Source organism: Manacus vitellinus, unplaced genomic scaffold (assembly GCF_001715985.3).
Source record: "Manacus vitellinus isolate BGI_N305 unplaced genomic scaffold, ASM171598v3 scaffold_58_pilon, whole genome shotgun sequence".
In the NCBI taxonomy this organism is placed as follows: domain Eukaryota; kingdom Metazoa; phylum Chordata; class Aves; order Passeriformes; family Pipridae; genus Manacus; species Manacus vitellinus.
In genome coordinates this window covers 540,490-559,546 of record NW_021940671.1, presented here as the reverse complement: position 1 = coordinate 559,546, position 19,057 = coordinate 540,490, and the positions used below count along the sequence as shown (strand labels likewise).

The 19,057-nt window shown below is 39.2% G+C and overlaps 2 protein-coding genes across 3 annotated transcripts in view; both read left to right on the top strand.

Moving 5' to 3' along the window:
* SPECC1L (sperm antigen with calponin homology and coiled-coil domains 1 like) overlaps positions 1-12,567 on the top strand; it is a 65,933-nt gene extending 53,366 nt beyond the window's left edge. For both annotated transcript variants that reach the window (XM_018081959.3, XM_029963303.1), the window contains exons 14-16: positions 2,740-2,856; positions 3,244-3,303; positions 5,372-12,567. In XM_018081959.3, the coding sequence (XP_017937448.1) occupies positions 2,740-2,856; positions 3,244-3,303; positions 5,372-5,461 (267 nt within the window). In that variant the 3' untranslated portion in view covers positions 5,462-12,567. The remainder of the gene's footprint in view (positions 1-2,739; positions 2,857-3,243; positions 3,304-5,371) is intronic.
* A 3,255-nt stretch (positions 12,568-15,822) lies between these two features.
* ADORA2A (adenosine A2a receptor) overlaps positions 15,823-19,057 on the top strand; it is a 33,722-nt gene continuing 30,487 nt past the window's right edge. The window contains exon 1 of the mRNA XM_029963314.1: positions 15,823-15,841. The gene's annotated coding sequence lies outside the window, so the exon portion shown is untranslated. The remainder of the gene's footprint in view (positions 15,842-19,057) is intronic.

Here is a 19,057-nt window from a genome sequence, read left to right as displayed (position 1 = left end):
GGTCAAGCCTCAGGTGTAGGTCCTTGTGATCTCATACACATCACTGCAGCCTCCTGTTTTCTCATTCTGATGAGTGAATTCTTGCCTGTTGATGACCATCCTGACTGTTGCAAAGACTCCTCTTTCAGCTTATTGCTGTAACATTCTTACTTTTCCTCTCCTTTCTCTGTCCTTTCCATTATGAGCTGCTGTTCTCACTTTGAAGGCTCTGTACACTCCCATCCCTCTTTCAGTATCAAGATCTCAGCTGTGCTTTGGGGATGTTTAGGTTCAAAACTCTTCAATTTTCAAATAAATATTGCTGGGCTTCCTCTGAAGTTTGTGGAGCAACCTGGGAGAGGAAGAAGACATTGTGTCAGCTCTATGAGGCAATGCACTATTGAACTTCATTTTGTTTGAGTTTAATGGACTCCTGGTCAATGGTAAGGAGAATATATTCTGCAACAATACCAGTTCAAAAGGTACTTGTTGAAACCATATTCAGTATTAAGTCACTGGACTGGAAACCAATATGTTTAAAACTGTTAGTCAGATTTAGCAATGCTTCAGCATTCGTCCTTACTTTATTAAGGAATATCATATCTATCCTTGTAGTACTGAGACTTAAAAACTTACCAATATTCTTCAGTAGCTTTAATACTTTTTTTTTCAGTAGTTTGTCTGGATGCATGCAGGAATGTGCAAGCAGATCTGTGTGGAGCTTGACTGTGAGAGTGTCAGTGTAGATCTTTCTTCTCCCCCTTCCAGATCATTTGGCCATCCCAGGGAAGGAGAGAGAATATTTCAGCCAAAGGGTGAAAAACAGGATTGAGTTTTTTTCCCTCAAGGGATTCTATAGCAAAGCAAACAAAATCATTCACACTTGATTTTGTAGCCAGCTTGGCTGTAACATAGCCACATGACTGTGACAAGAAAAAGCCTCTCTCCCTACCTTTATCCATATTACTGGCACAGGTGTGAGCCAAGGCCTTAGTGGTTACAGGGTAGGGGGAAGAAACTTTTTAGAAAGTCACTCTTGTAAGCAGACACAAATAGAAATTCATTGGCTTTAACAATCTGATATTTTTCCTTTTTTTCCCCTTAAATCTCGTCCTGTATGTTCCATATGTTTCCCTAATTTAAGTATCATTGAGAAAGTTTTAACCGAGCATTAATTTAAATCCAATTTCCTGTCTCTCTCTCTCGAGGAGAAAGGAGAGAGAGCTTTTTTTTTTCCTTCTTTTTTTTTTTTTTCCTTTTGCTTTTAAATTTTCCCACCCCTGTGGCTGGAGGAAGCTTTGTGAAGAGCATGTTCCCACAGCCTGGGGGTCTCCAACAATGCCATTTCCGTCGAGCAGCGCGGCCGGAGAGGCTCCGACCACTGCCCTGGGCACTGTGAGCCCCAGCACGTACTCTGACATCACCACAGCCTGGACCTGCACTGGGGGGACTCTGAGCAGGAAACTGAGATTTCCCTCACATTCTCTTCTAGTTTTGTTTGGGTTTTTTTTTTACCTCTGTTGGAGGAATTGTGGTTGTTTTCCATTTGAAGTCCAGATCGTTGGTTTGACAAGTTATACAAGTGCTTTTGTTCTCAGCCTGCCTGGCACAGGAACACTGGTTCTGGGGGGAGTTTTCTGCATTAGAAATGGCAAGTTTTAGTGTCTTGTCAAAGATGAGTGATGACTTCAGTTGCTGTCAGGTGAAAGGTTGGCTCGTGTGATTGTGCCATCGCAGTTCTGTGACTGGAGGTTTTAGTTCCTGCTACATTAAAACTTTGAAAACTAAGTCATGGAGCTGGTTAGCTTCTGCTGGAGCCCAGTTAAGTGAGTTAGATATTAAAGAGTATTTATATTTCTCCATAAAGGCCTGAAAGATACATGAGTTGTTGTTACTGGTTGTTCCTAATTAAAGTTTAAACTGACTGCTCTCCACTTAGCCTCTCTAACGTTGTTTGACTGCCAACAGCCAAATATACAGTAATTTAAAAGGTCACTGAGGCATCTTGTTCATAACTCTTTTGGACTGGACTGACTCTCTAATAATTTATACAGTCTCAGGAGATGCATTTACCAGTGCCACTGAGTTTCCTACGGGAACTAGAAGATCAAGAGTGCAAAACAGCAGTTTTCAATCCCAAAGATTCCCTGTTACTGTCGGTGATAAACCTGTTGGAATGTCTTCATTTCCAAATGAAAGTTAACTTTTGTTTGTGATCTTGTTCACATCAGTTTCTGTAGAGAAATGGTTTGTTTAGCACATACTTGTCCTCCTCAGTCAGCGGTTTTGCAGTTTTGTCTGGATATGAATGCAGTAGAAGCAGAAAAGTAAAATGGACATTAACAGAGATACGAGCACGTTGTCTGATCAGGGATTTGGGGTGTATGTATTTAACTCATTTGCTTTTCTATCTTGGGGTGTACAGTTGCACCAAATCTCTTCTCTTACCCTCTCTAGCACAACATTTTACACCTTTTAACACACACTGACACACATTTTTCCCTTTTTTTTTTTTTGAAAGAGAGCTTAATATTACCTGATATTAATATATAAAATAACTGACTTTGTTATCAATACATTTTTTGTTGTTCTCTGTAGTAGTGCCTTTTACTTTCTTACCACAGAACTTTGGTACTGGGCTGTTCACATTCTGTGCCAGTTTCTTCAAGGGTATTCAAAAAAAAATATTGATGGAGTGGTAGAATCTCATATCTTGTTAGATTATGATTTTAATATTGCTTATATTTTTTTTCCCTCAAGAATATTGACATAACAAACTTCAGCAGCAGCTGGAATGATGGCTTGGCTTTCTGTGCAGTGCTCCACACTTACCTCCCAGCCCATATTCCCTATCAAGAACTAAACAGCCAGGACAAGGTAAGACATTAAAAATCTCATTCCTGGGACTGAACAAAAAAGTCAGTGTTACTAGGGTTTCCAAAACCACTTCAAACTACTGAGATGCTATCCTTTTAAAAGAATAAATAATCTATTCTTTGGTACTTTATAACTCAGTCGTTCTTCACTGACAACAGTTTTTCAACATTATCTTCTACACAAGAAAAAAAAGGAAAATTTTCCATAAATTTTTTGATAATATTAGAGCGTGTTCATTCCCATGGCTCTTTTTAAATTACTGTAATAAAGTTGCAGACTCCATTTAAAGTAAAAGTAACAGCATTACTATGAATATTCTTAACACCACTTTGTTATGTTTGAAATAGTATGTCCTTGTTTTCTAACATGTTGTTATATCTCATGCAGAGAAGAAATTTCACTTTGGCTTTTCAGGCAGCTGAAAGTGTTGGCATCAAATCTACTCTGGTAAGATTTAAATGCATATTGAATTAATTATGATCCATTTATAAAAATCAAACTTATTCTGTTTTGAAAGACTTGGGTGCTTTATACTTAAAAATAGCAGCAGATGAGCTCAGTAGAGGTTACTGCCCCTGTATCATACTCGACTGAACAACACAAAAGATAATCCCTACCTCAGTGGCTTTATTTAATAAACCCACTGTCATCAATATCTTGAGCTGACATGGTTTTTTGCATTAAATAATGACTGAGATACAAACTTGTGGACCAGCAGGTGCAGCAAAGGCAGCAGCAATAGCCAGAGCAGATAAACTAAGAAATATTAATAAAGGCAATGGATTTGTTTGAGAATAATTTGAGAAACAGGTATGTGATACAGTTTTCAAGAATCCATGAATTCTGTCCTGCCTTTGACCTACTTTGAAATTATTTGGGATTTTTGGAACTCTGGAGCTACAAATCAAGCAATGTAATTTATTCTTTTGCTCAGTGCAGTGTGAGAGTCAAGATTTGTCTCCTAAGCTAAGACTTCTAATTTGTCATCATTGCAAACAATTGCAAGGTTTTTTTCAATTATTACTTATAATGAGCTGTCTTATACAAATTTTAGAGTAGAACAGTTAGTTTTCAATAGTACAATATTTAATAGAAAAGGAAGATTTCTGAAGGTGTGGAGTCGGCAGCATTTTGTGACCCTTGTGAATGGTCACACTCAGCTCACATTTAAGTATCACAAATGATACTTAAATGATACTTTTGCAGCCTAAATTCTAACAAAGCTGCTGTAGTTTGCAGCTAATAATACAACAGACCTTTTTAAAAATAACACTTTCCTTGATCCTTATCAGTGCCTTTACCCCCCCAGCATTGTGTTTGCTGACAATGGCAGTGCAACTCTGGGGCTTTCCTACTTTGACTTTGGCAGTGATTTGAAATGTGGAAGTTTCTTACCAAGTGCTGATGTAAGAATGAGATCGTGGAAAATAACTGCAGTAATGCTCACATAATTCAGCCACAGTCTAAATGGTTACTGTCTGTCCTTTCATTTTTGTAAGGTACTTAATCACAGAGACTCTAAAAAGGCAAATTGAATGGATTTAAATCTTCTAAGTGCAAATTGGATCCATCTTAAGAATTTATATCTATTTACATACCTACATACACACTGTCTATGATACATATGTTTGTGGATTTTTTCCCTCATCCATATTACATGGGTGCAGGGAGGAGAAGGGTGGGAAAACTCCTGTATGTAAATAGTAGTGGAATGCAAGGGGAAATTATTCTTTCTCTGTAGAAGAAGGTGTTCAGCTACTTTGATGTGAAAATTAAAAAAACTTCAGCTTTCTATGTTTTGAATTCTGGAGGTTCCCTCACCCAAAGCTTACAAAATGGACCCTTTCAGTAAGCAAAAATTGTTAGAAACTACATCTATCTCTTTTCCTTTCTACATGTGCTGAAGAGGGTAGATCAGGCTTTGTTTACCCTGCTTATTCCCTGTCAGTCTGGGACACTGTCCCTATGACACACAGGGTAACTACCCTGTCAGCTTGTCTCTTGCAAATACCCAAATGAGGAGTAAACTTCCCTCTTCCTTGTCTCTTTATTTGAAAATGCATATACAGTAATCTAAAGTACAGTAGTCCACTGTAAAATGGATTCAGTTATTTATTGATAGGAATTTTGAATTTTAGCTTTATTTAATGTCTGGGCCTTGATTCCAGGCTCACAGTTCCTGGGTAGGTTGTATTGATTTGCAAGGCTGGTGTAGGGGTATGTAAACACTCAAGTCTGACCATTACACCAACTGTACCAAGTGGGGGAAAGCTCAAGCATGCACGGTGTTGGTTATTTTGTTGGCTTAAGATCAAAATGCCTATCTGCAGATATGCTAATAATTACATTTTGCAAGTAATGCAAAGATATATGGAACGAAACAGAGCTTTCTTCGTCAGTGCTTTACGTGGTGGAAACTTGACAGATTACCCATCCCCAGGAAGGTGTGAGAACACAACCCCACTGCTCTCAAGGTTATCCCTGCTGATTCTGACCGGTGTGTTTTCTGTGACAGGACATCAACGAAATGGTGCGCACGGAGCGGCCGGACTGGCAGAATGTCATGCTGTACGTTACAGCCATTTACAAGTACTTTGAAACCTGAGCCCTGAGCATTCCACGGCAGAGCTACCAGATGGAAACCTTACTGAAATGCTAATCCCCATTTCACTGAAAACTGGCAACATTTGAGTCCCCTCAAACTTCAGTGGCGCTGTCCTGGATTGCCTCAGATTGCTGCAGCTACTAAGCCTGGAAACAACTGTTCGAAGCGAGAACTTGTTGCCACAGTGCTTGGAATAACCCAAGTTATTAAGCTATTCAGATTAATTATGTAGCCTAAAGAGCCTGGACTACTTATGTGCTGCCTTTCCAGTCAGACTTCCTGAAGCTTTTTTTCCTGGGAGAGTGAGATGAATGCACACAGGAGACTGAATGTACAGATAAAGCTTTGAGAAGGAAAAGGATAACATGGCATCATATTACTGAATTTTCTGTAGCATCCTGACACCACAGAGTCTGAATATTCTACCCACAGCATATGGCAGCCCAATGCAGTAGAGTTCTTAATGGTAACTTAGTTACTGCCTATACAGCTATTTTCCATCCTTTAAAATGTGCACAATATTCTAGGAAAACAAGCTTTTGTTCCATAATGACAAATTGAGGGGAAAAGTGCTCTTGATACCTCGAAAAATTTGGCACAGAAGAAGTCTTCATTCTAAAGCTTCATTATAGGCCTACCTCTGTCACAGTGATGTGGCTTTCATCTTTATCTTATGGATTGTAAGCACTAGCACACGCAGCTCCTGGCTTTCAGGGTACACTCTACTTCAAGGAATCTGTGCAAACTCCCTGTGCTTCCATTAGGACAGAAATGAATCAATAATTAACCCTTGTATGGCTTGTTCTTCCCTCTCCTCCTTTGCCTGTACAGCACACTCAGCTACCCTGGGCTTTATTCTACAGCAATACGAGCACACATCACGGATATCTGTGGGACAAGTTTGGAACTGGGATAGCATTTTCTCTGCAGAGAAGATATTTTCAATAAGATGTAACAGTGAAATAGTTGGTCTCCAAATCCAGCTTTGCCATGTTTCCTGTGTGTTTTTCATTGATCTTGCACATCCTCATCTGACTGACAGAAGGTGAGATGTTCTGTGACCAGAACTATGGAGGAACTGATGTAATGTGTGTACACCCAGTAGTCTCAAATATTGCGTGGAAATGACTCACTGTCACAAGGAAGGAATTGAGAAACTTTAGTCTGCTCAACTTCTTTTTTTTGTTGTTTTTTTTTGTTTTTTTTTTCCCTAAAATGTACCTGAATTCATTTAGCAGCTCTTGGGCAAAAGAGTTTTAAGTGCCTTAGAGATCATTGAATTGATACGTCCTGGCACTTCAGGGCCTTGTGTGGAATGTTAATGGCTCAGAATTCATGTATCCATTTGTCACAAGCTGTTTGTTGTCATCTTGTTTGTCGAACCAAGGGAAGACTTCACTCTGTCATTGCTTCTGCCTCTTACTTTTCTGAACACCCATCAGCAGTTAAGCCACATCTCTCATTAATATTAAGCAGAAGCCAAGTTGAGCAGTGAGCTCTGTAACAGCTGCAGTTTATAAGCACAGGCTCTTCCAACACAGTAACCCTGTTGTAAGGAAAATGAATCTGCCCTTCCTATGGTGCTCTTACGACTGTTAAGGACAGTTTGAATGTCATAGATGTTAACCCAGTGAATGCAACTGTGCTTGGCATCTGTGAAACTTCTTCATGGTATAAAAGCACAGATTTAACTCAAAAGTATTGCCAAATCCAAAAACTATCATCTGAAGAACACAGCCCACGTGAAGAGTAATAATTCAACATGTCTAGCATTGTATAAGAATATACACTTACACTGATATGTGCCTGTGAGAATTATGAAACTTTGTAAAACAACTACTTAACACACACTGAGGGACTTTGGAGAAGTTTTCAGAGCAGCAGTGGCTCCTACATTCTCTTACAGCTCTTTAGCACTAGAAGTAGCCTAGATACCCTCAGATTATTAACTGGTGCATTTGAAGAGCCAACACTATCTAAAGACTCTCGTTGCAAGAGAGATTTCAAGTCAAAAATCTTCATGAACAGATTTTAATAAAAGTCTGAAATGCAGTTTCCTCTTCTGTATATTTCTTCACAAAATTTGTTTGCTTCATTTCTTAAGTTTCAGGAAGAATAGTCTTATTGGAAATCCACATTACTGCTGTCTTGTATTCTACTACTTCTACTAAATTCCAGATTTTGCCACTTAGTGTTTAAAATTCCCTTCTATTTATCCTCTGAACAGATATCCTTATCTATGATTGTCTTATTCATTGCCTTAGATTTAAAAAAATATTTTTCTATTGAAAAGGGATAGCATTTCTTGGTCTAAATTCACTCCTGACTGTTTTGGTGAGGTAATTTGAGCTTTGAGCTGATTTGCTTTCTGTCCAGTGGTCAACTTCATTTACCTGGAATGTTGTTTGAGTCCTTAACTGCAATAACACTAATAGTTGTAAAAGGAGAAATCATGTTTGCCAGATGCTTTCCGTTAAAAAGAGCTGCTGGTCTTGAGAAAGAGAGAGAAAAGCTAGCAGTGATGATAAAAATGACCTTGTTTGGAACTTCAGAGCTCTGTAAACTTCTTCTTGGTGTGATCTGTCTGATAAACCTCTGTGAATTCAGCCCAGGAACACTGGGCTTCATGAAGAGTTTTTTGTATAATGATGTATCTGAGCCTTTACATTTGAGGTGCTGCACAGCTGGGTGGAAGTAATGAAGCAATGGAAGATCTAAAACAAACACAGTGCCCTGCTGCACTCTGCAACAGGTTTTTTCTGAAGGTTCAAAACACATTCAGTTTTTCAAGAGGAAAAATAGCTGTATCCCTTCTGGATATCTGGAAGATACTGTTGTGTTTGGTTCCTACTCATAGTTAATCCTGAAACAGCCTGGTTTTTTCACCATCATGTAAAGTGCAAGTTTATGCTGATTTACTTTCCTTTTAATCCAGAAAATATTTCTGAATGTACTGAAAAAGGGCAAATATTTTCTCATCCATTTCTATTATTGCATTTTACTATGTGCCTTGCAAATGCCTGTGCTGTAGGATATCAGGGTTACTCCTTGCCAGCTGTAGGGCTGGGGTGGGCAACAAAAGGAGCTGTTGGACATCCTGATGCAGGTACAGCTGGATCATCCTCTGGATCTGTAGGTGTTACACTTGATTTGGTTTTCAGTTGGTTGTGTTCGATTTGGTTGTCTTCTTAAATAGAAACACTAATTTAGTATCTTTGGTGTGAATCTCTGGCCCTCACAAAAGCCTTCTCATTTCCATGCCTCTGAAAAACTGTGAGTGAAATTTTCCCTTTTAAAACTGTGTTTGTGGATAGGCTATCCAGAATGTAGTATATAATTGCATCAGATTCTGATTTATGGGTAGATTTTTATGTCTTTTGCATAAAATATATTCTTTGAGTTACGTGTAGCATTTCTGATAATTTTGTTGTCTCCAATTTTATAAAATATTTCCACTCTGTGTTTTCCTGTGAAGTCCATTGTCATGGTTTAGGAGGCCCTTAATTTGCCAGAGCTAAATGAACTTGGCTTTAATTTATTGGTGTAAACTCACATTAATATCCCTGGCAGCAGCTGTGCTCTGGTTTTACATGCATAAGGAGAAATAAATCGGGCCCTTGCTATAATGGTGCAGTACAGTGGTTTAAACTGCTGAGGATCTGCCTTATAAATTGTGTAGCTGTGTCAGAAAAAATTCTCATTGGAGACTCATTTCTGTGACTGATCTCAGTGTTAAGTTCTTACCTGTTTTTTTCAGTTCTGTGATTCAACACTTCAGGCATTTGGATTCTTTTGCATCACCAAAAAATTACTTTCACTCAGTTTTCTCTGTTTCTGTACCAAATTGGCCCAGGGCACAATTTTTATTACACCTGAATTTTAACTAAGATTGTTGGGGAAGTTGGAGATTTGGAGAACTTCTGGGTGTTTTTCTTATTTTCTGTGTTCTTGTGCCTGGTGTGGGAAGGCTGTCTGGTGTTCAGGTGGTGTGTGACAGCATCTCCCAAAGCTGCCCCCTGGGATGGCTGGTGTGAAGCTATGCATTGGCTAAAGTTAAGCCTTTAAAACTGTGTTCATGGGATTTGTGGGGACTTTACTTCTCATTTGCCTCTTGTAACTAACAGAGCCACAGCTGAACTGCAGCTGCATCAGGCAGGAGCTGTTAAGGGGCTAAATTCTGCTGGGAAGGAATGCAGTTGTACACCTTTATGCTATTTTTTGCCTATTGTGAGTAATGGTCTTGCTGAGGTAACCTAGAAAGAGGATTTTAAGATAAGTAATGTTCATGTACAGACTGAATTAACTGTATAGTTTGTTTGTGGTCCTTCCCTTGACTTAGTCAATATTTATTTCTGTTTTATTTTTATGTTCTGCCAAGCTCTATTTCTGCAGTTCCTTTCTTTAAGCTACATTAGTGTATGAGTGCTCAGTAATATTAGCCAGTTTGAGAAATTATTTGGTGAGAAGTGCTGTTAAAGTGTCTTCCTCATCTGTGAGTTCTAGACATGCTTTCCTGAGTTAGTGTGTGTTGAGTGGCAAAACATAGACATCTCAATACATTTAGTTGTCCCTGTTTAGAAAAGTATCTTTAATAGTGTTTCTGCTTTCACAAGAGAGTGGCTGGATGGGTTTTAGAGTGTTGCTTGCTGGGCATTCCCAGTCCTTCCCTCATCTAAGTTTCTTTTGTTGTATTCCCTGATTTCAGAATCAGTGTTGTAGTACACCTTATAATTATCAAAGCCAAGATGTTAAGCATCTGGAATATGTAGCAAGTATGCTTTTAATAATTACTGCTAAATAACTTAAAAGATTGAGGTTTGTACAGTTCTGATTCCTGTTAATTGATACGAATGCCTTTCTTTCCTGATGTTTTTGCTACGCTTGCCAGTTGTTGGGGTGCAACACCCTCCAACTCAGTTTGACAAAGCCACTGTCCCCCCCTCCTCGAGTTAATTCGTTCTGTGATATTAGAATTATTTCCTCCCACTGAAACTTCAGTAAAACCTATGATTACCAGATGACTTTCTTCCAACTGACATCAGCTTTTACTTGGAATATTCCTTACCCTTAGGCCACTGTCTGCCACAGAGTTGCACATAAAGTTCCCATCAGTTCCAGCAGGACTTGGGGATGCAGAACAGTAGGGCAAACTTTTGGCAGAGTATTACAGCAGCCTCATGCAATTAAGCTGGTTTCATTTTAATCCCCTATTTTCAGGGGGTTTCAGTTTAGGCAAAATCATTTACTGAAGGCTGAAATGTGGCACGTTAGTTCTCCACTGGGAAGTATGCTTCTGTTTAATAATATTTTTATGAGATTGTATTTATGGAAATGGAAAGGAAAATGTCATGAAGCTAGTTTTGTTGCACTTTTCTAAGGCTTTTGTATTTTGCATAGTTCTAGAATATGAGCAAGTTGTTTGGGGAAGCCAAGGCTTCAAACTGGCTCTGCCCCAGCATAGCAATGTATTCTGTGCATTTTCACCCTCGTGATCTATGTATTATTTTAATTGCATGTAACTGGTGTATTTATATGGTAGTGAGGGAGCCCAGTGGACATTTCCTGCTGCAGAGGAGCCATTGGCAGTCCTGGTTCCACGGATCACAAACTGACCTGTTCTCACTGTAGACTGCACTTGCAGTAATGGAATGGTCCAGCTTTGATTCTGAACTCTGTTTCAACAAACAGGGAGAAAGAGGCTCTTCTTTTTTTTTTTTTTTTGTTCCATTGTTGAAATTTCTCTGGAGGCTTTCCAGTTTTTGCTTATGTTCAATTAGGATGGTTACTTGGGACTCAGTTCAGCTAAGAGGGCACAAGTACATGTAACATACTCAAGTGATTAATCCTTGTAACTTACAACATTTCAGTTTGTTAGAAACTTTTGGTTTTATGTGTATTGTAAGGTTAATTTTTATGTCTTTAAGTAGCACTTTTATATATATCTGAAGGGTTTTTTTGAACAGAAGTGTTTTTTCTGTGTTATCTAATGGGAAGAAAGAAAAACACTACTAAACAAGGCATAGACCAGTTTGCCTCCAGACTGTAGGTTCACTTTAGGTCAGTAGTGATCAAGAGTTGTTCAATGTGTCTGAAATAAGGTGGTGATCCCATTTAATATTGGGCAACTCTCCCGATCAGAATCAGAAGGGCATTAATTGGTACCTCCACCCCTCGGGTGAGGGTGCTCCAGTTCAGGTGTGAGGCAGAACTGACAGAGCAGTGTGATGAACTTTGGATTTTGTGGAAGAATAGGATTGTATTGATGTCTCAGTCTGACTTCACAGCACTATATTGGATAAGGACTAACCTTGTTTGAGATGACACTGCAGCCAGTAATAATATCTCCTAAATAGCTAATTTAAAGCTCATTTTCCATGGCCTTTAAAGATGATGTAAAAAACAGTGATTCTTAAAAGCTCTTCTCATCCATCCAGCTTTTCTGATTTGTTTTCGTTTTACTCTTCCTTGAAACACAACTGTTTTATGTCAGTCTTTGTGTGGGTTTAGTAATTCTTGTTCTAGACAACAAGTACTTTGCTTTTTTCCCAGAACCCTTTTGAATAGTTTACACACACACATTGACATGTATGGACATTTTTCATAGAGAGGGTTTGCATAAATGTGTAATTGTACATATATATACACACATGTATAAACGTGTGTGTACATAAATGTACTTCAGGTTCTGAATAAAATGGAACATGTTTCAAGAAGTGCTTGTCTTGGATACTTAGGGTGGTGTATTAGTGTATTTATTTAAATGATAAAGAGGAAAAACCATTTTGTTTGCTTCTGGTTAGAGCTGAGAAATACAGGTTTGAGGAGAACTTGGACAAATGTTCCAATTGTATTTCACCCTGGTTTCATTTCTGGTTTGAAAGGCACAAGCTGTTAATCATTGGAACTTAAGAAGTCAGCAAGCCTGTGTTAAGCTAAACCTTTTGGAGGACCCAATATGCTTTTAGTTTGCAAGGACCACTAAAGATCTGGGCATTTACTTTCTCCATAATATATTCTGTATGAGTATTTAGTATGTATGCCTTCGATTTGCCAATGTTGCCATGTTTTCTTCTTAATTATTCCTGAAATAAAGGTTGCAAATAGCAGAAGGTGTGTTTGTTTTCTTGAGCAAAGCCACTTCAGAAGGGACTATTTGAACACTATTTCTGGCACTCTGGGTTTTCAGGAGTGTTACAGGAGGCAGCTGGGGAGATCCATCTGCTGTGGATGAGGAGTGTGTGTGAATGGCTTGTGTGCACATAACCTCAGGATTTTTTTGGAAGCCATATCTCTTGCTATACCAGCACACTTCACAGTATCTACCCCCAGAGGGGTTTAAGTGATAAGAGGTGAGTACTCGAGATAAGAGGGACATGTTTGAGGCATCTGCTTAGCCTGTATTGTCCTGGAGAAGGGAACTGCAGAGAATATGTTCCATTTAGGCAACTTCCTTCATACATTGCAGGAGTAGAATTATTCCAGTGTTGCTTAACTCAACCCAAGTAAGGTAATTGTGTGCTCACTCCCTCTCTGTCTCTAAAGGAGTTGGACTAGAGAGGGACTGGGGGCTTAATCTCTAGAGCAGTTCAGGCTATTTAAAGCAGATGCCTAAAAATAAAATTTCCAAGTGAAAATAAAGATCAGAACACCTTAAATCTGGTTTGATCTCAGTCATCCTGGATGGTAACTGTTTTCGAGTGTTCCTTTAGAGGTTTAATTTCAAGTGCTCTGGAATAAATTATGTCCAGAGGTTTGGATTGAGCCTCTAATTATTGTTCTGAAATACACTGACTAGTATAGATATTTTAATTCTACCTATTTCTTACTCTTTTTTTTAGGTTTTGTGTGGTGTTTTCTGACTGTTCAGCAGTCCAGAAAAGTCTTTGTCTTGGTGATATTATTCTGCAAGACAACGTCTTGCTTCTCCTTTCCTGAGGTGAAATATTCTCCTTGAATTACAGTGGTTTAAGAAACCTCTTTCTAGTTCTCAAAATAGATTTATATCCTGTTTTTAAGCGTGGATCCTCATTTTTCATACTTCTTCTGCAAATAAATATTTTAGAAATGTAGTGTAGTAAACTCATGTCAGAAAAGAGATGTTTTTCTTTCCTGTAGCAAGTGTGGCAGCATTTTAGAAGGGACATTCCCACCTGGATTGAGCATTTGGAGCTCAGGACAGAGGCATCGGGCAGGACACGGCCAGGCCTGAGGTAACACTAAAACTGACTCTGCACAGTCTGCAGAGCTGCAGCTTTTCTTTCCCATATCCCTACTCCCTAACCAAAGTATTTCTCATGGATTGTCTTCCAAACTGCCACTAGAGAACTTTGTTAAAAATGTGAAACAAGCTCTATAAGTGTGTTTAAGTTGAATATAATAAAATTGGTTAAATAACTGCAAAGGTCTTACTGTAATGAAAAACTGCAGTTATATGGAATAGTACAATAAAAACCTCAGAAGCAACAGCAATATAATATTCCATTGTATTAAATCACAAAAGCTAATATTGGAGTCATGGTTGTTCTGCAGTTAAATTCAGTGTAGGAACTAGGTTAGCAATACAGAACTTTCAGTTAAAATTATTATAAAGGGTTTCAAAATTGCTTTAATCAGCAGAAGAGACTTGGATTATATCATGTATGTTGCCAGGAGGTGTGTGTAGTTCTACAAAGGGCATAGACAAGAGGAGCTCATGAAAGTGTATGTTATTAGCCCACGAAATTATTTTGAAACAGAGACACCGTTTAAAAGTGTGCTCCTTTCTTAACAACTTCCCTTACTAAGTGGGAAGTTAACAGCCAGCAGCTACTGGTAGGATTTCTAAAAAACAAGCAAACAAACAAAAGAGGACCTCAGTTCTGTGCCCTGCACATTGTTCTCCCTCTCAGCTCCCTCAGTTCATGTTGTTTTTTCAGCACTGTCCCTCCTTGGGCCCAGCATTTCTGTTCCTGTTTCTCAAACTGGTATGTTTTCTTTTTCATCCTCAATCCTAAAGGTTCAGTGAGATAGAGAGTTCTCTGAATTTGCTCAGAAAGTTGTGTTGGTGGTGTGGAAGCTCCAGTACCTTCTGTGTGAATTACTGCTCAGTGCTGCAGCCCAACACCTTGAATGGAGAAGTTGGCTAATTAGTGTCTCTATTCCTGGCACCTCAAGATTAGAACATTTCTAATGCTTAATTAAATGTTTTCTGTTAGCTTCATTTCTATTAGAAGAGTTGCTTTCAAACTTCTCCCCTGCAAGTCTTTGTAGAGAAAAAAAATCCACGAATTTTTAAAAAGTAGATGAGGGACTGATGCCATCAATCCTAATCCAAGTTGAGGTTTTTATAAGTCTTTGTCTGCTATTGCCCTCTGTATCACCATGGTTTAATTGAACCCTGTTTGTAGAACTGAATTTCTGTATATGAAATACCCTGTTTGAAAAATACAACGTTGACTTTTAAATGTTCTTGGCCCTTTGGGATTTTCAGTTCTTTGGCACCTTCTTAATCTCATTATGAAAACAGGATTGAACACAATAGTGTCTTATCACAGTATTTTTTCTCCTAGATACTTGCATTGATTATATAGTGTGAGGAAATATTTGTGCTTCTCTCCAGTGCTGTGCATACTCATTCCCTTGTTTATGTCCTTTTTTAAAACCATTTGAGGCTCTTTCCTCACGCCAGAAGCCTAAAAGTTAAGCTCTTAAAAATGAAAGAAACTTGAGGAGGAGACATAACAGTCTGGAGACAACTTCACTGAGCTGTTGACAGTATCATATTTTTCAAAAATAAATATCCCACAGAGCACCAAAATGCCACTGTGTTGAGTTAAGGCTGAGTGTCTCCATGGGGCCACACTCAGAGTCCATGGGCTGCACTGGGCTACAGCCCTGGGTAAAGCCTGCACTGCACAAAGCAGCAGGAGGGTCAGTTTTGCAGTTCAGGAGCTGCAAAATATCCTTCTGTAAAATGGTTGGTCTAACAAACTGGTGCAGTTGGATTATCATCCTTGCAGAGAAGAAATGTGTAAAAGGAGGGTTTTCTGCTGCCATTTCCCTCTTGGCCAGAGGTACAGCTCTTACACAGGCATTGGAACAGGGTGCTAAAACACTAACTTGACTTTATAAACCTCTGAAGTTCTGTCATTTTGCACCAACATTTCCAGCACACACTATTCCCTCGCAGGGAGTGGTGGGGAGCAGGGTCAGTAGTTACTTTTCGTCTCCAATTTGTGTTGTGACAAAGCTTGGTTATACACAATGTGTATTTTGTCAAGTTAAACAAAGGTTGCCCTCTCATTGCTCCTCAGACTAAAATGAGAACAGTGCAAGTGAAGAAGAATCAACTGACTTCTTCTCTGGGCTCTGCGACTCCAACAGTTCATTTATTGTGTAAAGGTAAGTTCTATATATTTTAGCTGTTGCTCTGCAGCTCCCACATGATGATTCATGCTACCAGTTTTTCTTCTATTAATAGTTTATAGAGAGTGCTTAAATTTAGATTGAATTCCATCTCCTAGTCTGTCATGCTGAATAGCAGTGAGAGAAATGTAGCCACAGTCTGTTTGGGCAGTGCCTTTTACGGACAGTGTTCAACTCCTGACATGAAATTACTGAACATCCTTCCTTTGTTCCTGACCCAAGTGCAAATGGCAGGATTCAAACAGTGCTGGGGGTATGGTTTGCATTTCCCTGTGAGGACAAATCTTACCTTGACTTTAGCTTCTTTTCCTTGGGCCTGGGTAAAAGCTGAACTCCTCCTGTGCTGGAATTGAACAGGTTGTGTGAAGGCTTCGGTCTTTGCCACAGGGGAGTGTCCTTCATTATGATGTTGGCCATGGGCATTTCCAGCAAGACTTTGCAGGTGTAACTTTGTTAAAGGAGACACCTTTCAGAAAATCTAGCTTCTTTTCCCAATGTTGACTTTAAAAATGCGATGAAATATTCTATGTTGAACAATGTGAGAGAAATAATTGCGTATATATACACACACATATGGATTTTTATTTATATATATATATTTTATATATATATATGTCTTTAATGTTGAAGGATTTGCTGGTATTTCCAAAGGACTCAAGTAACCTTGCCCTCATCCCTTCCCTTGGACTTACACAGTTTTGCATGGCTTTGATTCAGGCAGTATTGGTGGGAATGAGATTACATACAGGTCAGAACACACCACTTTAAGTGTCCTGTTTAACAACATAGGATATATGTGCTAATGCAATACTCAGTTTGATGCTTTTTTGCAAAATATGCACCCCTTAAATGCAATTTTGCACATACCAGATAATTCAGTCTGGTTAGAAAGAAAAGTTTCACGACAAAGAACAGCTCCAAAACTAATAATGTGTTAATCACTTCCTTAAGACAGAAATAATTTTTCTATTTAAAAAAACACATTAATTCTTCCAGATTCTGTTCTAGGCAAACTGATAATTTTCAGCCCTTCACATGGAAGCCTCAGTACCTAGGTATGATTTTCTGCTCTTTCTGCTTACCAGGGTGGCAGGGTGATTTTGGTTACTGTGGTTTTGAGTGTGTTCTGTGTTTGCAGTGGCATCACTGACGTGCCCAGGCTGTTGCTCGTGCTGAGTCAGCAAAGAGAAGGGTGAGTTTCTCGATAGGTCTTGAGTGTGAGATTTTTATTTACTTTGCTCTCACCTTTTTGAAGGAAGCATTTCAAGGGTTATTCTAGACAGGCTTTCTAGAGTTTACTCCTTGAACTCAGTTGTTAAGTCTGAGAAGTGCAAATAGACTCTTATCACTACTTTTCAGCTGCCCAAAATGCAGGAGTTTGGCTTGTTCAGTTAGATAGTGAACTGTGTGTTACTGCAGCTCTGCTTTTCAGGAATGAGAAAGCCCTTCCTGGCTCCACATGGGAGAATTTCTTTCCTTGCAGTGCTGGACTTCTTTCAGTTCACAGCCAGCTCTGAGTGTGTGGCAGTACCTTCCCATGGCTGTGGAGGCTGCTGGAAGCTGTTCAGGTTCCAGGTGGTTTCAGTCTTTCTGTTCATGCAGTCCCTTCTCAGAGTGTGCCTGGCCACAGCAGTCACAGTAATGCCAGTTTATTCTTCATGAGTGACTAAGGGAAGGGAAGTTAATGCTCTCTTGTGCTACCACTCCTGCATATATTATAAAAACAAAGAAAAAATATAAAAGCTGATTGTATTCCTTACTGTCAATTTACTGTCATTGTTGGCCACTGGTAAAGGGAGGGCACAAGGTAAGGACAATACACACTGAATATGCACAAGAAGAAATATGATCTCATACTTGGCAGGGATAATGGCATAAAGCCAACAGAAAGCCAATTAATTTCTTAGTTCAAAAGAAAGGCAATGGATCTGTTCAGATCTTACTACAGTAATGGAAGTTATCCTATCCAGCTGCTGAATAGGACATAAAACAGCAGCTGCTCATTGTAAGCATATTTACTTGTGCAGAGGTGAGAAATGAGCATGCAAAAGTCGCAGAAGATCTGGCTCAGTTGCTCTGGGAGGTGTCAGTAGTGATAATTAACATCTTGAAATGTTGCAGAATTCCCAACTGCACAGAGAAATCAGTAGGTGACAATGGAGATCTGATATGCCATCCAAACTGGAATGGCTGGTGAGGGAAAAGAACCTGTGGTTTGGTGTTTCTGGTAGTGGTATTAGAATGCTCCTATGGGAAAAAAAAAAACAATTTCTAAGAAACATTATAAGCTGGTCAGGGGGCCATTATCAGCTAGTCCTGTGAAAGTACTCAGACATTTGCTTTGGATCTTCTGTGACTTGCTGATTTTAAAAAAAATCAGCAGTGTACATCAGTCTTAAAACTGGTCAGCTGCAAAAATCAGAGAGTTACAACTGGGAAAAGAAACATCCGGTGAAGCATTTCTGGGGTCCTTCAAAGATACAGTGATCAACATCTGTGATATGGGAAACTTGTCAGATGATGTGTTGAGGATGGGACCTGACAGCTTAATAAAGGGAGTTGACTGAAACAGCTTTGGGTATAATGTATTCAGGAACAAAATCATGTTTAGAAACTGTATCCCTGCTCCTTAAAAGTATTTGGAGTCGGAGCTTTCATTGATTTCAGTGGGAGAGAGTCATTTGGCCCAGATCCTCAAAGATAAGAGGCACCTCTACAATACAGGAAACACTGCCCTGGAGAGGAGCAGCACAGAGCAGATCCAGCAGAGCCTGGCAGGCAGCTGATTGTGAGCTGCCCCTTTGGTCCAAAAACAATTGCACAGCATAAAATTTCACAGAGTATCAACTAGGAGTGGGAAAACACTAGGTCTTGTACTACAGGGCACATGTGAGACCATTACACCAACAGTGCCCGATTCCTACTGTCAGCATTTTTCAAAAAGCTCTGGTAAAGTTCATGTAGGCAGGTGGCATTTCTAAAGCTGTCATTTGTGCAGCATGTTTTGATGAGGCTCCTAAATTTCTCACAGTCTCCTGCTTTTGCTTTTTTCTCTTGACTTGGCTAGTCAATATATGTGTTCCTTAAAACCATTCCATGTCACCGTGTGGTAAATTACTCCAGCCTTTTCTGTAACTTCCTGGGAAAAATGACTTTTCTTTTTCTCCCGGGAGGATTCCCATTGTGTTTGGA